This window comes from Temnothorax nylanderi, unplaced genomic scaffold (assembly GCF_030848795.1).
Source record: "Temnothorax nylanderi isolate EJ_2023f unplaced genomic scaffold, tnyl_v1.0 TNYL_tig0001_pilon, whole genome shotgun sequence".
NCBI classification, from domain to species: Eukaryota; Metazoa; Arthropoda; class Insecta; order Hymenoptera; family Formicidae; genus Temnothorax; species Temnothorax nylanderi.
The window spans coordinates 4,367,302-4,388,000 of record NW_027249063.1 but is presented as its reverse complement, the minus strand read 5'-3'; the positions used below and the strand labels follow the sequence as shown (position 1 = coordinate 4,388,000).

At 39.0% G+C, this 20,699-nt stretch overlaps 2 protein-coding genes across 4 annotated transcripts; one reads left to right on the top strand and one right to left on the bottom strand.

Moving 5' to 3' along the window:
* The first annotated feature begins 129 nt into the window (after positions 1–129).
* LOC139786502 (uncharacterized) lies at positions 130–14,308 on the top strand. Its single transcript, XM_071725683.1, has 10 exons — positions 130–1,051; positions 1,126–1,754; positions 2,781–2,967; positions 7,719–7,891; positions 8,229–8,291; positions 8,391–8,518; positions 8,835–9,206; positions 10,331–10,674; positions 10,865–11,131; positions 11,429–14,308. Exons 1-10 carry the CDS (start codon positions 130–132, stop codon positions 11,869–11,871), a joined length of 3,528 nt encoding a protein of 1,175 aa, XP_071581784.1. The 3' UTR covers positions 11,872–14,308.
* Positions 14,278–19,002, bottom strand: LOC139786584 (uncharacterized). Of its 3 annotated transcripts, none has more exons than XM_071725801.1 (3): positions 18,785–19,002; positions 17,475–17,799; positions 14,278–17,079 (listed from the first exon to the last, which is right to left on the bottom strand). In XM_071725801.1, exon 3 carries the CDS (start codon positions 16,820–16,822, stop codon positions 15,743–15,745), a length of 1,080 nt encoding a protein of 359 aa, XP_071581902.1. In that variant the 5' UTR covers positions 16,823–17,079; positions 17,475–17,799; positions 18,785–19,002; the 3' UTR covers positions 14,278–15,742. The 3 variants fall into 3 exon arrangements, with proteins under 3 accessions (XP_071581902.1, XP_071581939.1, XP_071581863.1); XM_071725838.1 differs by having other exon boundaries at positions 17,657–17,799; XM_071725762.1 differs by lacking the exon at positions 17,475–17,799.
* Between the last annotated feature and the right edge of the window lie 1,697 nt (positions 19,003–20,699).

Here is a 20,699-nt window from a genome sequence, read left to right as displayed (position 1 = left end):
TTGCGCATTCGAAGATGACTTATTATTAGGTATTTGAACTGAAGCAATATTCAAATATAGATTGTGAATTTACATCTTACAGATTCAATTTGTATGTTTTTCGTACGTTATTTCATTCTAGATGTTAAAATGTCTCAACCAGAATTGATTAGCGATCTGGACGTGCCTGAAAATCCACAGCATCCCTGTCAGTGTTCCACAATCAACAATATGGACCCCAGGAGGGACAGAATGGAAAGGAATATGAATAGCACCAGGATCTCCAACAATCAAGATCTCCCACGAAATCTGGAGACCTTACAGAATGTTTTCGAGCCGGTACGAATATTGGAGAGTCCCCATCAAGATAAATCGCAGATCAGTCTCGACAATGCTAGGAACGTCGATCTCCTGGAACATCAAGCGAACATATCGTCTAATTCTAGATCCATGAATGGTCAGAGCTCGTTGTTGTCTCTTCACGGGCATAATCTTTCGTGTAGTCCGCGTAACTTGGACCTGTCTCGCAATCTGGCTTTCGAGGCGGCTCGAAGAGTCAAGGAAACATCGACTCTGCAAGACAACCAGCACAGTTTGACCTCGAGTCCTAGTCCCTTGCTGGAGACAGGGCCGAATTTACTCGAGACAACCGGCAAAGAATTAGATAAGCAGTTGGAAGATCACGCCGGCCTGTCGCTGCAGAAGCAGAGCTCCAGCAAGGAGAAGCTGAAGAATGTGCAGCAGGTGTTGAATCCTTACCAGCATCATCACGAGGCGGTAGAGCGTGGGGTACATGGACATTTCCATGGCGACATACACGGCCACATTTACAAGCACGCCGACAATTTTAGGAACAACACGAATCTGGACGAAGGCTTGATGGGCTTTCAGCAACACCAGCGACAGCACACGCATCATCATCATAGTAACGCAAAGACAAACGTTACTCACCATCACGGATCCGGGACACATCACACACACGTGCAAGGAATGAACGGACATCATCATGGAAATCTGGCAACTAGTCTCACCAGCCATGTCCATGGAAATTCTGGTCCTCTGAGCGGATCTGGTTTGTATCTCCTATTTTTACGATCTTCGTATTAATTATTATAGTATATTAATGAGAGTTGGTTGTTGTCGCAGGTTCCAATTCCATGAATCAAACTAGTTCTGCCACCTCTATCGGACACCATCATCCAACGGCGGTGCCTATCGCGACAACGATAAACCACCTAAACTCCCCCCACAGTCATCATCGGCTCAATGCCGGCTCCAGTTTGGCTCACCATTCGAGTCCTGCCTTTCCCAACGATCATCACGGTGCTTCGGGTGCTCTGAGCGGCGCGTCGTCGAACTCGAGCATGATGAACCACGGAGGATCGCCCACGGTGCATCGGCACGTGGTCAACGTCAACAGCAGCCTATCGACGACACCCTTGGGTGGCCACCATCACGGCAGCTCGTCGGGTAGTTTAACCGGTCATTCCAGCGTGAACCATCATCACGTCAGCTCCGGTATATCGTGCGAATCGTCGTCGTCGAACGCTAATACTAGGACGCACAGCAGACTGGATCACGTCCACGATCATCATCATCACTTACAATCGGTGCACCCGTTGCACGCGAGTCATCCCGACCCCAGGCCGAGAGATCGGGCGCCGTCGAGCTTGGATCACCACGGACATCTGCACGGTCATGTGCACAATCACGGCCACCCGCACGGGCAGAGCGACACTAAAAACCCGTCTCTTATGGGCATCGACGCCATTCAGGTATGCAAATCTGGATTTACTCCACGTAAAAAAATCGCAAAGTTTTCGTGAATAATTGCTTTTAGACTTTGCTACAAAATTTTACATTTTTCTCCCTCCCTCTGTGTCTCTTATAATCGTAAAAGGACCGTTTCAAGAAATTAATTAGATCTAGTATGTGATTGCACTTCCATAAATTTTCCTCGTACTTCGCCAAATGAGGAGAATGACTTATGCCACCGTTCCGCCCAGCGGCTCGTATATTCCTAGCCGCTTTTTGCTGCCACATCTGAGAAAATACATGTTCGTGAATCGCCATATCTCTATCCGCGCACGCTTGAGTTACGTTCGCCGTGTCCTGGCCACGCGAGAAGCTATAAATCGTGTACTAAGCAACGGTTCTGCCCTTAGAGCTTATATCAGGAAATATTTTCAGCCGAGGGCCAAATGTGCAGCGCGCGCACGAATGATTAATGATCGGTGCCCGTTGCAGGGATATTCGAATTTCGCCGCGAGTGCGACAAAAAAATATTTTATCGGGCATTCTTTGCCCGTAAGTGTTGATAACGAAGCTTGGTGCTAACATTAAAAATCATACGATCCGTACATCGCTCGAATTTAATGATTATATGACATTCAAGAGTTAGATAGTTAATCATCGAGAAAGGTTAAACGTTTAAACCGTATATAATGTCATTACTAATGACACATACACGAAACACACACTGGATATTTATTGCCTGTAAAAGTTAATTATTTCATTTTTAATTATTTCGATATTGCTTTTAATACTCATTAACGACTCATCCTTAATACCCTTAACGATCCGATAACGATACATCTCGATGTAGATCGATGCAAATCTTTATTATCGTCGTTCCAGACACGATACGTAACGACACTATTATTACAACTCATTAAGTATTATTCACGCTTCACGCGATGCAAAAGAAGGTATTTTATTGAATGCTTTTTTCCCATTTTGTTTTGTCAGATCATCGTTAAGCTGCCTTGACGTAATTTAACGTAACCACTTCAACATTTTAGGTTTCGGCTCCAACGAAGAACAAGTGTCAATGTCACGTGATGCATTCCGGAGGAAACAACGGAGGAACCGAGGGCGAGAGTGACGGGGGCGTCGAAATGGTATCAAGAACGCATCAACCTCCTGCACTTCCGCCACGTCCTCCACCGAGACCAACGAGACGTTATGAAACGACTACTGCCAATCAATGTAAGTAACTTTATTTTTGTTTCACTTGTATAATTATTTATGATAGCAATTAGCGGATAAGAAGCTACCAGCGAAAATTTATTAAACTCAATGGTACATTAAAAGTATATACTCATTGTTATCGTTTAATTTTATTACGACTAAACCTTCTGTTAAATCTTTGAATATAACGATGAATTTTATCGAGCAATTCATATAACATTAAACAGAGTTATGTTTATTATAAGTTTGATATTATCGCGTGCAACATTTCCCATGTATGTCGATATGAATAGTCGATATGGATGACATTTTTTAACACCCAACTCCATATGATTTAATTTTCATTCGAGATTGAAATGTCAGGCAGTCGTTGAAACGTCAGACGGCATTTCCTGAAAAATCATGAAATGATCTCGAAACGTTGACTGGGTGGTAGCTCCATCCTATGTCGGTTGGTTTCACAAAATTTTCCCGACAATTGCACTATCAGCCGGATGAGGAGATGACGACGTTGGCGCACGGCATCTTATCAGGCGCGGGCGCGCGTTATCGGCGACCACGCGATAGGTTTCTACCCCGTACGCTCGCGGGGAATTGCACCCCTGCATTTCTGCAGAATTTCAATCCCCAACCGCGACGGGTCGCTCGAATCATCCGGGGGTATATCGACCAGTCGATGCTTGCACCAACCGAGAGTAGGACGATCCTCCCCGTGTCGAGCGATGCAAGCGCGACTTGAAAGCGGGCCGATGATACGACAACCACCGCGCTAACGACGTGGCGTTTACGTGTTATGCGAATATGCGTGTTCGTGCATCGTTTCCTTGCTGACGTGATAAAAAAAACAGGATTTATCCGGATCTTGTGCGGACTTGACAAATTATCACGGCAGCCGCCACCTGTGGGACACATCACAACGTGTCCGCCACTGACGACTGTGAATTTCTCGAGTGCACGATCGTCGATACGAGAGCGGATTTTCATGTCTTAAAAGGAATAGACGATGAAAATCGACAGGGTGACGATTGGACGATTGGTTTCGGTTCATCGCGTATCCGTGTGCGAAGCTTAGTATTGAACGATGATTAATTAAGAATACAGGAGTCGACGTTAGTAATGATTTCCGATGACGATTATTGACGGTGAAAGTAAGTTGACCCAGCCGGAAATGCACGACAAACAGGTGACCTTGGAAAATGGAGAACTCTCATGGTGACACGTGACCCTTGTGTAGAATGTCGCAGACACGTATGACAGCAACAGAATATTATATATCGAATAATGCAGCTAGAAATATTGAGCGGTTGCTCATTCATCAATTATAATTATTTATACATATACGATTTGTTTGCAATTTTTGTAGAATAATGAAAAACAATTACCGCGTACAATATAATTATTTTCTTTTACGCGTTATTATTATTTTATTTATGCAATGCTTGTCGTCTCTACTTTTTAATAAATACTAGACATCACAGCGCGCTACGTGCGCGCTATTTAACTTTATTATTTATAATTTTAAAATAAAGCTAATTTATGATTAGCTTTATTATATATAATTTTCACAAAAATATAATGATAATATAATAATTGTGTATATTACAAAAAAATTTTTAATTTAAAGTATGAAAAATATTTTATAAAAATAATATGCGTTTCAACATTGATAAGCACTAATAGCATCAAGTAATGCAATTCTGAAAATTGACATTATAATGACATTAAAAAAAGAAATGCTATTAAAGAAATTGTCAAAACTGCACGCTAGTAATCTGAATTCAATTCTAAACAATTCACATTGATACATAATTCATTTTCGTGCTATTCTTGTTCTATATAAAATTAATCAAACAAATCAGCGATTCTATTCGATCTAGCAAAAGCTATTCGATGCAGTGGCAAGGGAAAATTGTCGGCGGCGCCATGTGACGGCAAGTGACAAGTGATAAAAACGCAGGAATGAGCCCGCGGGATTGTTGAAGATTGTCGTGAGCTGACGCAAAGCGACGCAAGGAAGATGGATGGCTATCCGGTGCTCCAAATAGTGCGTTGTCGCCTCGGAACGGAAATGGAGATGGACAGCCAGGGCTATCCGTTCCCGATGGCGGCACACTCGCACTCGCACTTGCCGCATCCGGCGAATCACGCGCACTTCCCGAGGCCGCATTATCCGCATCCCTGTGGTACGACGACAGACCCCTTTCGTTTATCAGCAACCCCTTTTTGCGCTCCCTTTGTGCACTCGTGTGCATACTTATTAATAGGCACTGACGCTGTCTTGAGGCAAGGTCAAAGGTTGTGGCGCCTCGCTCTTTCAACGCATAATGCGCTAGATTTTTACAACATAATTTAAAATTGAGAATTTTTAATTATAAAGCCATCAGCCTTAATCGGCACATTTTGTTTAAAATTATTCCTTATAACTGTTACGGTATTAATAAAGTAATGAACTTCAAACGATTTCTTCCCGTATAACTTTTTTATCAAGGAAATAATGGTTAATCGCATATGTCTTATCTATCAAGAAATGTGAGAGAGAACAATTTGAGACAGCCTCTGCTACAATATTAGGCTCTGTTTCTATCTATACCTTCTTAGACAAATATCAGATCGTAAGTTTTCTGACACGACTATTACTGGAACTGATCCATATTACTAGGCCGAATGTTACAGTAATAGTTGTTTTCGATATATTGACTATTTGTGCCATACATGAAATATTTTTAGCTGTATACGGCACCGAAACAAGTTTCGCAATTTCGCAGGGATTTTTCGAATCAGATTGTTATTTATTTGTACGGCGTAGACCTAACGAGACTACATGAATCTCTTGTTCCGTTTCTATTTCTGCGGTGGCTACGAAATATTCCAGGTATTCCGTTATACATATCTTGTCACATTAAGGAGAAACAAAATGTTTTGTAGCCTTACAATCTCGTACACGAGGACCAGAGTTAGGCAAACAAACACGAAATAACTAATTCATTCTCCACCAAATTGGGCTGGTATTTTTGTCGGCGGTAAATATCACGCAGGTAGCAGGCGTGCCGTGACAGGTCGAAGGGTAGAAATTGTGTTACGCCCAAAGAAAACCGCAGAGCTCATCAATTTCCCAACCGTGAGTATTCTATAAAGTGGAATGTGCGTACATTCGACGTTGATGTTACCGATTTCTCATAATTCTCCTCGGAAACGTGAAAACGGCGAATTCACCCTCCGGAGAGTCCAAGAATAGTTTTCTTAAAAGGATCCATTCGACTTTTTCCCTCCCTAAGAATTTCCACTCCGTAAATTTTATATCCCGCCGTTTTGAACGGTAGATTAGGATCGGAAGACGCATCACGCTCCATGGATTTCTTAAAGACATTTGTCGAAACTCGTGCTTGGAAAAACATACAGCAAAAATCTCCCTCCGGGTCTCAAATTGTCTTTTCATCGGACTTTTATCTCAGGAGATCCTTTCGAATTTTACCCGATATATTTTTCGCTGAAAGCAAATGTAAATATTTGAAAAACATAATTTCTGGTCTTCGGTCTTTATTAAAATATCTTACGAGTATATTTTTAATTGCGTTCGCGCTCCAATGTTCTGTTCTTAATCTCCCAACATTTTCCGTGCGTCAGCAATATACCCGACTCCAAAAAAAAAGAAAAGAAAGTCTTCTGAAAATGGGAATATTAGCTCATTGTCTTCAAAGCTATGCAGTATATTGACGCTTGGGGATTCATTGAGAGAGAACTTTCAATACGGTTCGGAGCACTGGACTCAATAGGAAGGACTTTGACAATGGAAGTCGAACCCGGATGCCGTCAAACGAAGTAACACAGCTGCGTTGAACGTTACAAAAGCAGCGTCGTAGAGATTCCCCAACGCGGTCGCGATAGAAACGGAAATACAATTGGTGGTTTCTGAGTTTCCACGAGCTGCGAGATAGGCGATGAAAGCGATTGAAATTTATTCGTCCAATATTTTTGGATGAAATAAACTATATTTTAAATAAATTGAAGCATCATGTAGCAGTTTGACTTAAATGTTTTTTTTTTCATCCTTTTTTCATGCATTAGTTTACAAGATTTAGCATTTTTGATGTGTCGGATCTTTGTGATTGTTATCATTTATCATGTGTCTGAAAGGATCTGTCTGATGGTCTTAAATGTTGTCCTTTGTGCGACTATCGACCCTTTCGGGGAGAAATCCCAGCGGGAGTAAACCGTGCTGGATCCTCGGTTAGCGGGATAATGATTGTCCTCGCGTGAGAACCTAACAGCCGTAGTCCTGATCTGGTCACAATGAGAAACGTGCCGCGAGCGAAATTCCTCGAATATCCGTAGACAGCGATTACCGTCAAACTCACGTTGATATTCACGTTTCGATAATGCATCGTCCGCGGGATCAAAATTAACTGCAGCCTTGACATCACCGGATTTACGATCCGCGTCATCGATAGCCAAGTGCTCCTCGTGCATCATTTAATTTTTATAACTTTATAAATTGTAGAACTGGAGAGAATATCTGATGCAAGTATTTAGCGAATTAAAGGTATTTTTGACCTTTTTAAAAATATATGAAAAATCAATTTATTGCTTGTCACAATCTTAAGAGTGAATTAGATTGTTGAATTCTCGGAAAGAAAGTTGCAACAATCAAATGGATCTGCAAGTGGATTTAGATCGTCGTAATCTTGCGTTCGTTATCAAAATATCGGCATTCCGTGCACGCGCCAGGCTTTTTACCGGAGCGATTAGAATTTCATGGATCGGTTTTGCAGGTCACACCGGCGAAGGTGGCTGCTGCAAGAAGTACGTTGTCCTTTGCTATCTCTGCGGCGGATTGAGTGCGGCAGTCGGCAGCCTTTTTTTGGCGGTGCACGCGATCCTTTCGGCCCACACGGACAGTCTAGCGCTCTTCGAGACAGTGCCGTCTTACATTCCCGGCATTATGGTGAGAGACAAAAATCAGTCGGTCGTATTACCAAATGCGTCTTGGCGTGCCAATATCCATTCCGATGGTTGTATGCAAAAACATTAATGTATCAAGCAGCAGCAGCAGCATCGAGTAAATTAAAACGCCAAGTTTTTTATGCTGCTGGCATAACAATGTATACGACTAATTTCTTTTAATTTTATGAGCTTTCGCACCGCGAATACGTAATGCGTAATGAGAGAGAGAGAGAGAGAGAGATTGCTTTATCTGTTCAATTACCACGTGGATAGTAATAGTTGAAGATCGCACAGACGCACGTGATTTAATTGGCGAATAATTAATTTGCCGTTTTCAGTTGATCATGATGGGTTTCTTCACAATGCTGCTAGCTAGACGAAAGCACAGATACGGACTTCTGGTAAGTTCGCCGCGTAAACTTTTCGTCCCCGCGGGAAAGCCGTCATTGCCGCTTGCCGCTGACAGTTCTGCTATTAAACTGGGTTTATAACTTTTGCAGATGAAAGTCTGCGGTTCCGTGGGAGTGGTGTGCGCGCTGGTATGCGTGCTCGTCACCGTCACGACTACGGTTATTCACATGTCGCGATTGCAGAACCTTCGCGAGTGCGTTTACACTGCGCGCGCGAGGTACGTATAATCCCTCTCTCGTTTATACATCCCAGAAGAAATTAAGATCGTAAAGTGGCAAAGCGCTTCGGCGTCGTTATGAAACCGCCGTATAGTTTGTGAAGATAATAATGTTTCGCATTATGAAAATTTAATCATCCTCCTGCTATACAGTTAAAATCTCTCTCTCGCGGAAGTGTCAGAATAGTAAAATAAATCTTTCTCAATTTACTTAAACCCTTTAAATATATTATGCAAGACTATCGATTATTTTCCAAATGAAAACAAGCCTCTTGCACAGATATTAATTTTAATATCCATGTAATGATTCATACAGATCGTGCACGTGTTACGGCGCACCGCAGTCGAAGGGGGATCCCGGTGTGCTGTTCGAGGGAACGCCTCACTGCGAGGCGGTGCACGGCGCGTTGTCGGACTGCCTGAGGGCCCTCTTCGGCGTCTCGGTCGCCGGTATACTGGCCTGCATATTCTCGTGCATGCTGGTGTACCAATTGTTGAGCCACGAAAAGAAGAAAATGTACTGGGAGCAGTTGGAGCTGAGATGCAGATCGTTGTACGGCCAGGGCGGCACCGTGGGACCGCCGGCCGGGTCCTGCGGATGCTGCAACGATTGCGGGGGTGCGAACCCGTGGTGGGCCCAGACACCCGGGAATTTGTACACACCGAATCCTGATATGGCGCCATCCAGGTATGACAACAATATTTAAAAAATAGATGTTTAAAAGCTATAGATATTATTGTTTCTCTTTAATTAAAGTATTAATGTATGATAAAACTCGCACTGACCAAAAAATCTCTTCAAATCGCAAACCCGCAACATCGTTTTAAAAGAAAGTCTGTTTTATAATTACATACAATAAACGTATGGCTATATATAAATTACAGCTATATTTAATCAAAAACATCTAATAGGCCTTTAACTCGATATTAATATTCGATAATAATGATTGCCGCGTATATCCAATAAAACTGATAGATATTATGAATTTCATAAAGAAATAAAGTGCAATAAAATAAATACTAAAAATATAATAAACAAACAAATGCACATTGTATTCTGATAATTCGTTAATATATACTATTGATTAAAACGGCATTTCTCTCGATTCTCGATATTTACAAAAAGATTTTCCAAGTCTCGGGAATGTATTGTCATGAACGACGCGCTCTTTGAAGTTTAGTTTACTTTTATTCGCCGCAGCACGAATTGGCAATAAAACGCACAGCCACGCACGTCAATTGGTTTTAAAGTATACCAGTACAGAGACACGACTCAGTAGATATTTCTCTGAACACTGTATCCAACGAGATACCCGTCTGGTCTGGTATCGATCCCGGGAGCACGTAAAAGAAAGAGTAAAAGAAGATTATATTTGTATTGCGTATGATTCTCGAATCAATTCGCGGACCGTCAAAGGTTGAAGAACTATATTTCGCAATAGATATGAGATCGATAAGACGATATTTTCATCGATGCAATAATATATAATTTACGATAGAAACATACAAAAGCTTTCCAGAAAAAAAATCTTAAAATGTATCGGGAAATATCGTAAAATATGTTCCTTCAATTTTATTTAGGTGATTAAGTCGATAGGAACGAACAAGATGTAACATTTTATTTTATAAAGTAATAATTTACTATACTTTACTCTCTAATTGTTTTGATAGAGATAAAAAATTATTAATATATATAATTAATAGTATATTAAAAGTTAGAAGAGTAAAGAATGATAAATTTGGGTAAAAATAGTTTTTAGAACGCAAGAGAATCTATAAATTTGTTATTACTGTATTGTTTTTCTTCCATAGGAGATGGCGATTACCTTGGTCGAGATCAAGAGGTCCAGCACCGAGCCCAGATTCGAATTATGGTTTTCACACGCAAGCACGACCAACGGAAACCAATGTGGAGAGCGGAACTGGTCCCTATAGTGTTTTTAACTCGCAGTCGAGTGGCCCTTACTCCGTTTTAAATGCTCCGAATGCTCCATACACCGCGAGCACCGCGTCCTACAGCGTTTTGGAAACTCCAGTGCCATTGTGGGGGCCGCCACCTCCGTACAGCGATCCTAACAGTCCCGCCAGACGACCGCAAATGACCGAATCGAGAGCCAGAATTGCCAAGAGAATGGATAACTTCGAAAATAACGAAGGTAAAATGTCAATTACGACAAACGGTTTTTAAAAGTTGAAATAACTAACTGACAAAGCAATGAATATTATCAATTAAGAATAAATGTAATCAATTAAGAAAAATATATATAAAGAATCGACAGTCCGTTATTTTTTTTATATTGTATGTTAGAAATTAAGCTTTTGCGTTTTTTCCCCCGAAATGTTTAGATCATAGATCGAGGTCCACAAAGCGTCCTTCCGATAATTATGAGAATGCCGAAGAGATCTCTAATAGTACGGATCCTGAGGGCGGGAACGAGGGAACCATCAAAGGGAGGAGAGCTAGAAAACCCTTGAAGGGCGTGGAAAATGGAGCATTTCAGCAAGAAACGAATCCCGGCTCGAAACAGTCCGAGAGCGAACTATATTTCGGTGACGTGTCCTCGTGCTGCGGACCCGAGAGTAGTTTTTACGATCTAGCTGTGGAAAAAGAAGGTACTTATTAAAATTCTATCTACGACGATTGTGTGTAACATTTCTTGTAATTAAAATTTTAAGCCCATTACTATATTTATACAGCTAGAGATTAATGTCTTTTTTTATAATTATCATATTTAAATTAAATTTTAATCATATAAGTGTGTCTTTATTATTGATTATCCTGTAGGAATATTTTTATTCACAGAAATCGTTGATTTAACCCGAAGAATTATTTATTTCAAAATTATTTCCACGATTAAAACATTTGTTACCAAATTTTTTGTATGTTCGACATTCCTGTCTTTTTTGCAGGTGCTGAACGTTCGGAAGGTGTAGACTATCTTGCGAGCAGGCTGGGCAAGCGTCAACTATCGAAGAGGTCTCGATTGCCTCTTCCTTTGCCCGCGGACAATGGCGACATTCCTTGTGACAATTATGCGAACAGCGACGAACCGAGAAGCGCGAGAGGTCCATTCCTCGCTCCCGACGCGCAATACGAGGTGATTCAACAAGGACGTTACTCCTATTACGGGACGAAGGATGACGAGGAGCTGCAGGAGGGTCCGGCGAGTTCCAATTACTTCCGGGAGGACGAGAACGAGAGGGGGCGTGAAAGGGATTATAGGGATTACAGAAACAGCCAGGAGGAGGAAACGCCACAGTGTTGTTTGAGCGATTCAACGACTCTGGATTCGGGTTGGCAAAGCGGAGAACAACAACAGTCGGACGATAATGTTCGACCGGTGAACGTGTGATCTTAGACCTGTAAGATTATTAGCAAAAACGACAAAGGTGACGAGCGACCATCGATTTCCTGCGGGGAAGTGTTATACGAAAACAATTAAATCGAAATAACGAAGGAAGTGCGCGACAATAGCTTCTGATCTGTGAATAATTTAAATCGATCGTAGGTCTTGCTCTTAAGTAAACAATGCGAGTGATTGAAATTGCTGGGATCTAATCCTTTGAACTTAATTGACGGAATAGAGAACGTGGTGATAATGTTCGAGCTTGGCAGATAAGGTCCTAGTCGGCTGAGTAGGTTCGCTTTTAAAAAGCGTGGCTAAACTTAATTAAACTTAATGCACTAAGTTTAAATACGCAATGTGAACTCTGGAATAGTATGTGTGTCAGTTTATAGTATCAATTTTTCTCCCAAAATAAATAGATTTTTAAATTATTAAAAAAGTTAATTTAAAGACCACATTTCGCACTTTTTAAATAAATTAAGCAGTCATGAATTTAACGCACGACAAACATCGTTTCTATAAATAGCAGTTATTTAATAGTTATTAATTTTATCTTCGGTATATTAAACGAATTACATACTACTATATTCTTATTCCTTTGTATTAAAATAAATATTTTCATTTCGATGTCATTTACATGATTGATGATGAATTGTATCGATGCCATAAACAGCACACAATAATAAACAGACTTTAGTGATAATTTGTAGTAATAAAAACTATAATAACATGAAACACAAGTGCTAATCTCGATTTCGACGAGAATGAACTGTCATTCCTCTTGAAGCTTGCCAGTTCAATATAATCTATATACGTGTAAATTTTTTTTTAATTAAAGAGAATAGCCGCGATACAAGTAGAATACGATCAAGTGATAATTTACTATGTTAATCTTCAATATAGAATCAAGTGATGCGAACAATTAAAACTTGTGCATAAAAACTCGTGTTCAGCATCAGATGTGCATCAACGATCGTAATGAATGGAGTGAAGTTAAAGCAACATCGTTCATATTAAAACATGATCAACTGTTAAGGCCGTCACACACAAAATGCATAACGTCGCATAAGCATAGCATAAGACCGTTGGACCAATGAGCATCTTACGTAAATTAATATGGCGACATTATGCTGGATGCTCATTGGTCCAGCGGTCTTGTGCTATGCTTATGCTACGCTATGCATTTTGTGTATTATAGCCTTTAATCACGTAGGACGAAATATTTGCGGCAAATTCTGTGTATTTTTGCTAATTGCAATGTTGCTCGTATTGCTCGTAGTAATGAACAATATATAGTGTGTATTAAGTATAATCGAGAAATTAATTGTGTGGAAGGGAACGAAAAAGGAAGAATATTAGTTTCATAGTTGTGTGGATTGTTTGTTGAAAATATATATTCGCCACAAACGGATGTACGATTACTCTACTAAAAAGATGTTCGTTTTATTAGTTATTCATTTATTATTTCGTATTATTTATTGCATTTTTCTTGGGAGTAATGTGCTAGCAATATTTTTACCTGATTTTTTTCTTGAAACTTTACGTCCATTGTATGAATTAAAATTGTCGATCCACAATTGTTCTTTGTTGGATACGCGATAGATACCATGTACAAAAGTGTGCTTTACTCTTGCCAATTAGGTGTTAGATGTAATTCTTAAATAGTCGCTGACTATCTTCGAGATAGTCAACGATCAAACGATATGTTCGTAACCATAAGAAATATATTCATAATGACAGTTTAATTATTTGCGATTAATAAATCGTCTCATTGTCATTCATAATTCTGATTTATTTCTTATTGTTAGTATCTTATATCCGCGACTGAAACGTTTCATTCGATGCTTTCCCCTCGGTTGAGAATTTTGTACAAATCTTTCGTTTGATGTTTGTATGTTATCGTTATCAATGCTTATTAAATCACTATTGAATCACTTCTTTAAATATTGCGCCATTACGGTCGCAAACACTCGTTTTCAGAATCACAATTCTGTGGACCAAGGACAATATAGAGAGAGATCAATCAAACTAATTAGCGCGATTAGATTAATACTCGTCGGTTGTCTATTTTCGCCGCTCGAGATGCAAACGTGAATAAAATGCATATTTTATCATTCAGAAGCGGCATAGTCAGATTGTAGCGCAGTAGCTTAATGCCATTTAAGTGAATGAAGTGTACCTTAAGGGCGAGCCGCGAGTCGTAGTAAGTCCGCCATCGAACAATGTACTTGACAATGATTAAGAATAAAGGATGATTTTGCGAAGCAGGCTGCGCGCAATACGACGGATGTGATCCTCTCCTTAAACCGCGGCTTGTTCTTCATATTTTGTCACACAAATTATGCGGTATGTGATAAATGTGATAAGCCGAGGCGGAAATTCCATAGTATAGCTAAATATGTGTAAATCATATGATAGAAATAATAATATTTATCTCAGAGTATATATACATATTTTTTCGTAATATTTGCCGCATACAATATTCCTTTTGCTACCTATTTAAAATGCAGTGCGAAAGCCGGCGAACACAAATGCAACTTCGGATAAGAAAAGAATGTGGGTTTCAAGGTGGTATTGCTATTGTTAATATATAGTTTCCTTAACGAATTCCGGCAGCTTCGTTGGCTAACATCGAATTGCTTGATATGTCGTAACAAACCTTTAACTTTCACAGTGTGTATATGAACGAAAGGCGATGCGTGGCACATAATGATAAAATTTAGGGTGTGATTTTCAGACCGTGAGACGCGCAATTTTTACGAGTTGAAAGTTATATTCCTTAAGAAATGTTATAGTCTTATTAACATATCGTGTAATGAGCGCGTATATATGTTTATTAATCAGCTTCATTACTAAAACTATTGTTAAATAGAGTCAAAACAAACGAGATATATTTAACACTAATATTAATTACTTTTCCATTATTAAACATGACTAAAGTTTCGTTTACATGAGAATAAATGTAACTTCGTATCGCATCGCAACTTGCGATTCGCAACTCGTGCAAAATTTCGTAGATACTGTAGAGCTTCTGGAGTTAAAAATATTCTATAGATATCGCCACAGAATTATTAAGCAGTAATAATATATATACGAGATTCGTATCACACAGTGCACGTCAAATGTTTTTCTGCCGTACGATAGAGTGCTTAATTAATCAGGCAAGCACATTCATACGAAACAATAATAAGATACGTTGTTTTATGCGATTATCGTGGATATGATAAATGTAGTAAATGACGGCTTTAAATAAATAATTAACTTATTGAAATAATCAGCTCTTGTAAGTAAATGGCATTTAATTGTTCTCGAAATCCAATTAATTACTTTTTCATCCGGTTGCAGTGTGAATTGATATGTTAATTAACCGATCTGCGAAAATATACTTCTGACAACATAATAAACATAATTAGTATCGTTTATTGCTCGCTGTTGGGACATTTATGATCAACTTTATATTTGAACGTGATACTGACACATTCCTACTAAACGTCATGCAAACGTATAAATAGAAGTTCGTTATTTCAGTACAGTAGGTGCAACAGGTAGGACTTATATTTGATTAATCTACTCTTTATATTTCTACAATTAAAAATAAAATGTATGTACAGATCTGCGTCAGAAAAGAAGTATAAGTAATAACAAGGTATACAGTACAAAAGAAACTGAGATCGGTACAGTATTATTATATTATCTATTGTATTAAATTAATAAGTTCAGGAATATCCAATAAAAATAATGTTATAAAATATTTTCAGATTCTAAAGTAATAAATTATACTAATATCGTGAAAAGGAGATTGACATGAGAAATTTTGTAAATATTTTAAAATTTCTATGAAAAATCTATCTTTGAGTTCATTTTTGAATCGTTAGCTTCAAGCACCTTCAACAATTCTATGAGTTGCTTGATTTGCCAAGAATCTCTCGACTCTTTCCCTAAATTCTCTGCTGGATTCCGGCAAAGGTAATCGCGGTCCGACACCAGTGAGACCTTGCAAATTCTGAAGAGCTTCCGACAACCGGTGATCGTGATCCAATATATCGGGTCTGGGTGCTGGGGCTTTTCTCTTTTGCAGCGGCAACCTCGTCAACTTCGATTCGGCGACGACATTATTGTTCTCCGGCAGTCGGTTCATCATTCCGCAGAACGCGATCTTTGCGCTGAGCAGCGACCAGAAGATCTCCAGAAGAGATGCCATCAAGATGTTTAAGATCAGCAGCATTCTGTGCGACGAGTCCTCATAATGGCTATGCCAGAAGGTCTTTTCCTTCGTCAAATTCATAAATCCTCGCGTAATGTTCGTCGTGCCTTTATTCTGCAAAATTTCTCTCGATATCATCATCCTTTCTTCAAACATAAACGACGCTTCCGTCATCGTAAGATCATCGTCGTTTTTGGCATCGACGTGGAAGTCTGATACGTTGAGCTCGGTGCTGAGAGATTTTAAAGAAACAGGTAATTTTAGTTCTTCAGTGACGTTGAATGAGTCCTCAGTCGACGTAATATCATCCACGTGAGTATCGTTTTTAAAAACCTTGGCGGGACGAAGGGAATAACGCGGAGCGTCGAGGATTTTTTCTAACGGCCACAGGGATCCACCGGTGCTGTTGGAAGCTGCCGCGACGTCGAAGATCGTGACGACGAAGCAGAGGATCGCGGCTACCAGAGAGAAGAGGCTGCCGTAGAAAAAAATGGCGATGTTCCGGTCGATGTACCAACGTCGCCAAGCGAGGAGACCTGTGACGAACGGCACCAGACACGCAACGGACAATATCGGGCCCTGCAAGGACAAGGCGAGGGTACCCAGAAGAAGGGACAGCGCTCCGAGGCCGAAGTGGACCAAGGACAGGCCGCCGACCGTCGACGCTGAGTAACGACGCTCCGATGGATACAAAGACGACAACGGTGGTTTTGTTTTCACTTTGATAACGTACACGTTCTCCGTCATTGTCATCCTAATTTACAAATACACTTGATTGCGCCAACAACATTTAATTCGACGGATCGGATCGAGAGGAAGAATTGCATCAAGTACAATGTGTTCGGCACATTTGTTTGAGACAAATTTAATTCATGTTCACACAGTCCGTTATCTCTCTCGCTGACATAACTGAAAAGTTTACACTTTCATAAGTATCCGTCGCAATGTCGCAGAACCACAGATCTCATCCAAATTGTTTGTAAAGCATTCGTCGCATCTCTCGCCTTGCACTGTTAAATTAAAAAAAAATTAATGCAGTTATTGCTTGCTGTGTTACATAAAAATAAGATATTTCATAAATATATTTAAATAGATTGAAATATTATACGTAATATAAGTTGATATAAATTAATATAATGTTTTAAATATAAAACTGTGTAATGATGAAAACATCCATATAGTTTTTATCATTTATTATAATTTTTATCAATTTAATCTCTAAACAACATCTTAAAATATCTTTTTGATTTATATTACATTTATTTTAATTATTAAAGGCAATATAATATATTAATTCAATTATGTACGAGGTAACTTGATTGATTGGAAAGTAGATTATAAAATTGAAAAAGTAGACGATTGATCGATGAATAATCAAACAAGTCACGATATGTGACGATCTTACAGTCATTTATTCGGCATTCGACTACACCGGATATGCAACCCGTAATCAAATTTGAGACACGATTGAGTCGGGAACGTTTATAACGAATTCGTCGATGTTTGACGACATAGTAAAAGAAACCGCATTGATTTCCGCGCTGCCAGCGAGAACAACTGAATTATCGTAACCGCTTTTCGTTTAACTTAATTGAAGTCCTCGTCGTCCTCCGCGTCTGGATTTTGCTCCAAGCGGCTTTCCGCGAGATAGACGTCTTACGCAATCCATGGATAACAATCGCCTGCTCGTGACAGACTACAACCAGTCTCATGCGGAGCAGCTCACACGCCTAACATTGTAATAATCATTTTTATCATAAGTGAAGTATAAAGACGTATATAATTGTGAAATTGGTTCTACTTTAATACTTGAGCGCTCTAGATCTAGAATAACAGGATTAAAAGGAATTATACGCAGTAATTGAACTAATATGCAAGCAAAGAATTTTTTCAGAGTTGCAATTAAATAAACTTAAAACCGGTTTTTAACTTGTAATTTGGTTCAACGTTATGGATTATTATATGGAAAATTATGGATTGCAACATTATTCATGCAACTGCGACTGATTCAGTTAATGGGCTGAAGGATTAGACGCGTCGTTACCGTCAATCTTTTTTTTTTCTCGTGCTAGGATTATATAACTGATTACGAGACGCGTTTATGTTGCAAGTGTGCCCCTGTTTCCCCAGGTATTCGTATTTACGTCGAATTAGCACGTCGAACCGTGTGAATCTTCGGTGAAATTTCTAAGCGAACTGTGAATATGCGTTTCGAGATAATAATGCAAATATGTAACAAATAAAACCGTATAAAAGACTTCACGCAAAAACTGTAAAATGTTTTCGTTCAATTTAAATGTTATATTGCAAAGTATAACGTACAAAATTTGAGAAATTAAATATCAATTTCGAGAAATAAGATATTTCTAACCATTTATTAAGTTTTATTAAATATTAATTAATGTAATATTAATTTTATCATCAAAGTTTACAAACCTAAATTATTTTTCAAAGTCCAAATTTACTAAATATAATAATCGATTATATAATATACTGAAGTTAGAAAAAAATAATTAAATTCATTAACATACTATATATCGTATAAAAGCAATATTTTTAAACTCTAAAACTTCAATTAAATTAACAATATTTATATGTTAATTTAGTGTGTTATATATTAATTTTATATCAACTTTATGTTCTTGAACATAAAAATCTGAAGATGAAAATGTATCCCACAAAAATATACACAAGATAAAATTAAATTTTACTAACTTTATCTTATTGGCGAACTTGCCGAGGCAAATGTGCACTGATGATAATACATCGATCACGTTTAATACTTTTCTTCGCAAGAATTACTTTCGATTCAGTCAACTTTGAGAGAATACACTTTCGGATATTACATTTCGTTAGCGTTAAACTCGCGGCTTGATGAACGATCACTCGCGCGTGATACTTGAGTGGCGACTGAACAACGAAGACTAGTCCTCGTTGAAATTGCTACGATATCCTGAACGAGCCTCCCACGCAACCGACTTGCAGTGAAAGGGACAACAGAGAACAGCGCCGGATAAGCGTACCTTCGACTGGCGTTAAATCCTGTTCACATCATCGACGTCTTGTATACTCACGCGGCAAAACGATCTTGGCAATGGGAGACAGATATCATCTTGCATTTTACTCTCGCCTATGTCGTTCGTCGCTACGTAATGTGTGCATGCAAGAGAGAACAATAAAAACAACAGAACATAAGAAAAGTAAAAATAATTATTTTTTAAGTAATAAAATTTCTTTTTTATGCTCTTGTTATGTTCCTGAAGATTTTAATAAGACAATAAACGTGTTAATACATTGTGATAGCGGAATTCTTTGTACTTAGTTCTTCGACTCGACGAACTTTTCGGAATAGCAATCAGTTGACCTCACTTGCCTCTGACAAAAACATGACCCTTCCACTCAGTGTGAAAGTCCCGTTATAATCGAAGGTAACTCTCTCAGAGAGCAAACGTATCCCAGGGTCTTCGCGCATGAGCCAACCTTTATTGTTAGCTGCAGAAACACGTGGGTTCAACACACGACCTTTTCGTTGGATCACTTGCAGATTGCGTTACGACAGAATCCCTATAGAGATATATGTATTATATGTAATATAACGAAGAAGCGGTACAATCTTTCGGGTGTTATTATTTCGACTAGATTATAATAAATATAAAAATATCACTTTCTCAGCTTGTTACTTTCGAACGCGTCTTATGATCGAATAAGCAGAAAGATAAAGCAGAAATTATTTCTATTAAAAGTTACTTTAAATATCCAGGTCACCTATTATAACGTATTATTGTATAATTAAATTTATTACCATGATTGTCGACGATCCCAAGTTGTTACGATATTTGAGTTAATATTCGTCGCTTTTAATTATGGAGAAATTTTAACGTAGCGAATTTAATCGTTAAAAATTAGTCATTTTCTTTTATAATTAATCGTATTACATAGCTTTCTGTTTAAAGTTATTTAAATATCAAGTTTCCATCTAATGTAGGATAATCTTAACGTTACCAAAAGCGTCTAAAAAAAATAACAGAGATGGAAGAATAAAACCGCACGTGATTATCGTGTCTCTTACAAGATTTCTTCATGATACTAATCACAGATGCAAGGACTATGATTGCCTAATGCAAAATGGTTCTAACAGGATTCTAACTGTCGTTCTAATTGTCATTATTAGTGCTGTTGTGTAATTAAGAGGACGATCAAGAAAGTGTAGCTTCCAATAGCTGCGACGGATAAGCTGCACATTGCGCCATAACGGTGTGCATCTCAACGCATCGCAAGAATCCGTTGGATTGGATGAAAGAGAGGACTTTCACGATGTGCAGCAAAATTGTTTTGCCGTCAATAAATCGTTCATGCGGAAACTATGAAGCGCTTTCGAGAAGATCGAATGTCGCATTGGAGACATCGAACTTCCGGTAAGATCGATCAAACCGCAAACTCGTTCAAGCGGAAAATAATCGCGTTTTAAAAGGACGTGCAAAAGGAATAAAATCTTAGTGCGTGACTCCGCACAACGCGGAGATAACTGCAATTTCCGTGCATGTGGAAAAATGGCACATTTCTTCACGATATCATGGATGCGACGGTCTTAAGTCGATCTACTTCTGTTGGCTCTTCTGAAAACAAAATG

Bases quoted from the DNA above. Each gene is read 5' to 3' on its own strand.
- LOC139786502 (XM_071725683.1), top strand. From the start codon at position 130: ATGTCTCAACCAGAATTGATTAGCGATCTGGACGTGCCTGAAAATCCA. The intron at 1,755-2,780 runs GTATGCAAATCT...TCAACATTTTAG, and splicing joins TGGGCATCGACGCCATTCAG to GTTTCGGCTCCAACGAAGAA. The intron at 8,292-8,390 runs GTAAGTTCGCCG...TAACTTTTGCAG, and splicing joins AGCACAGATACGGACTTCTG to ATGAAAGTCTGCGGTTCCGT.
- LOC139786584 (XM_071725801.1), bottom strand. From the start codon at position 16,822: ATGACAATGACGGAGAACGTGTACGTTATCAAAGTGAAAACAAAACCA.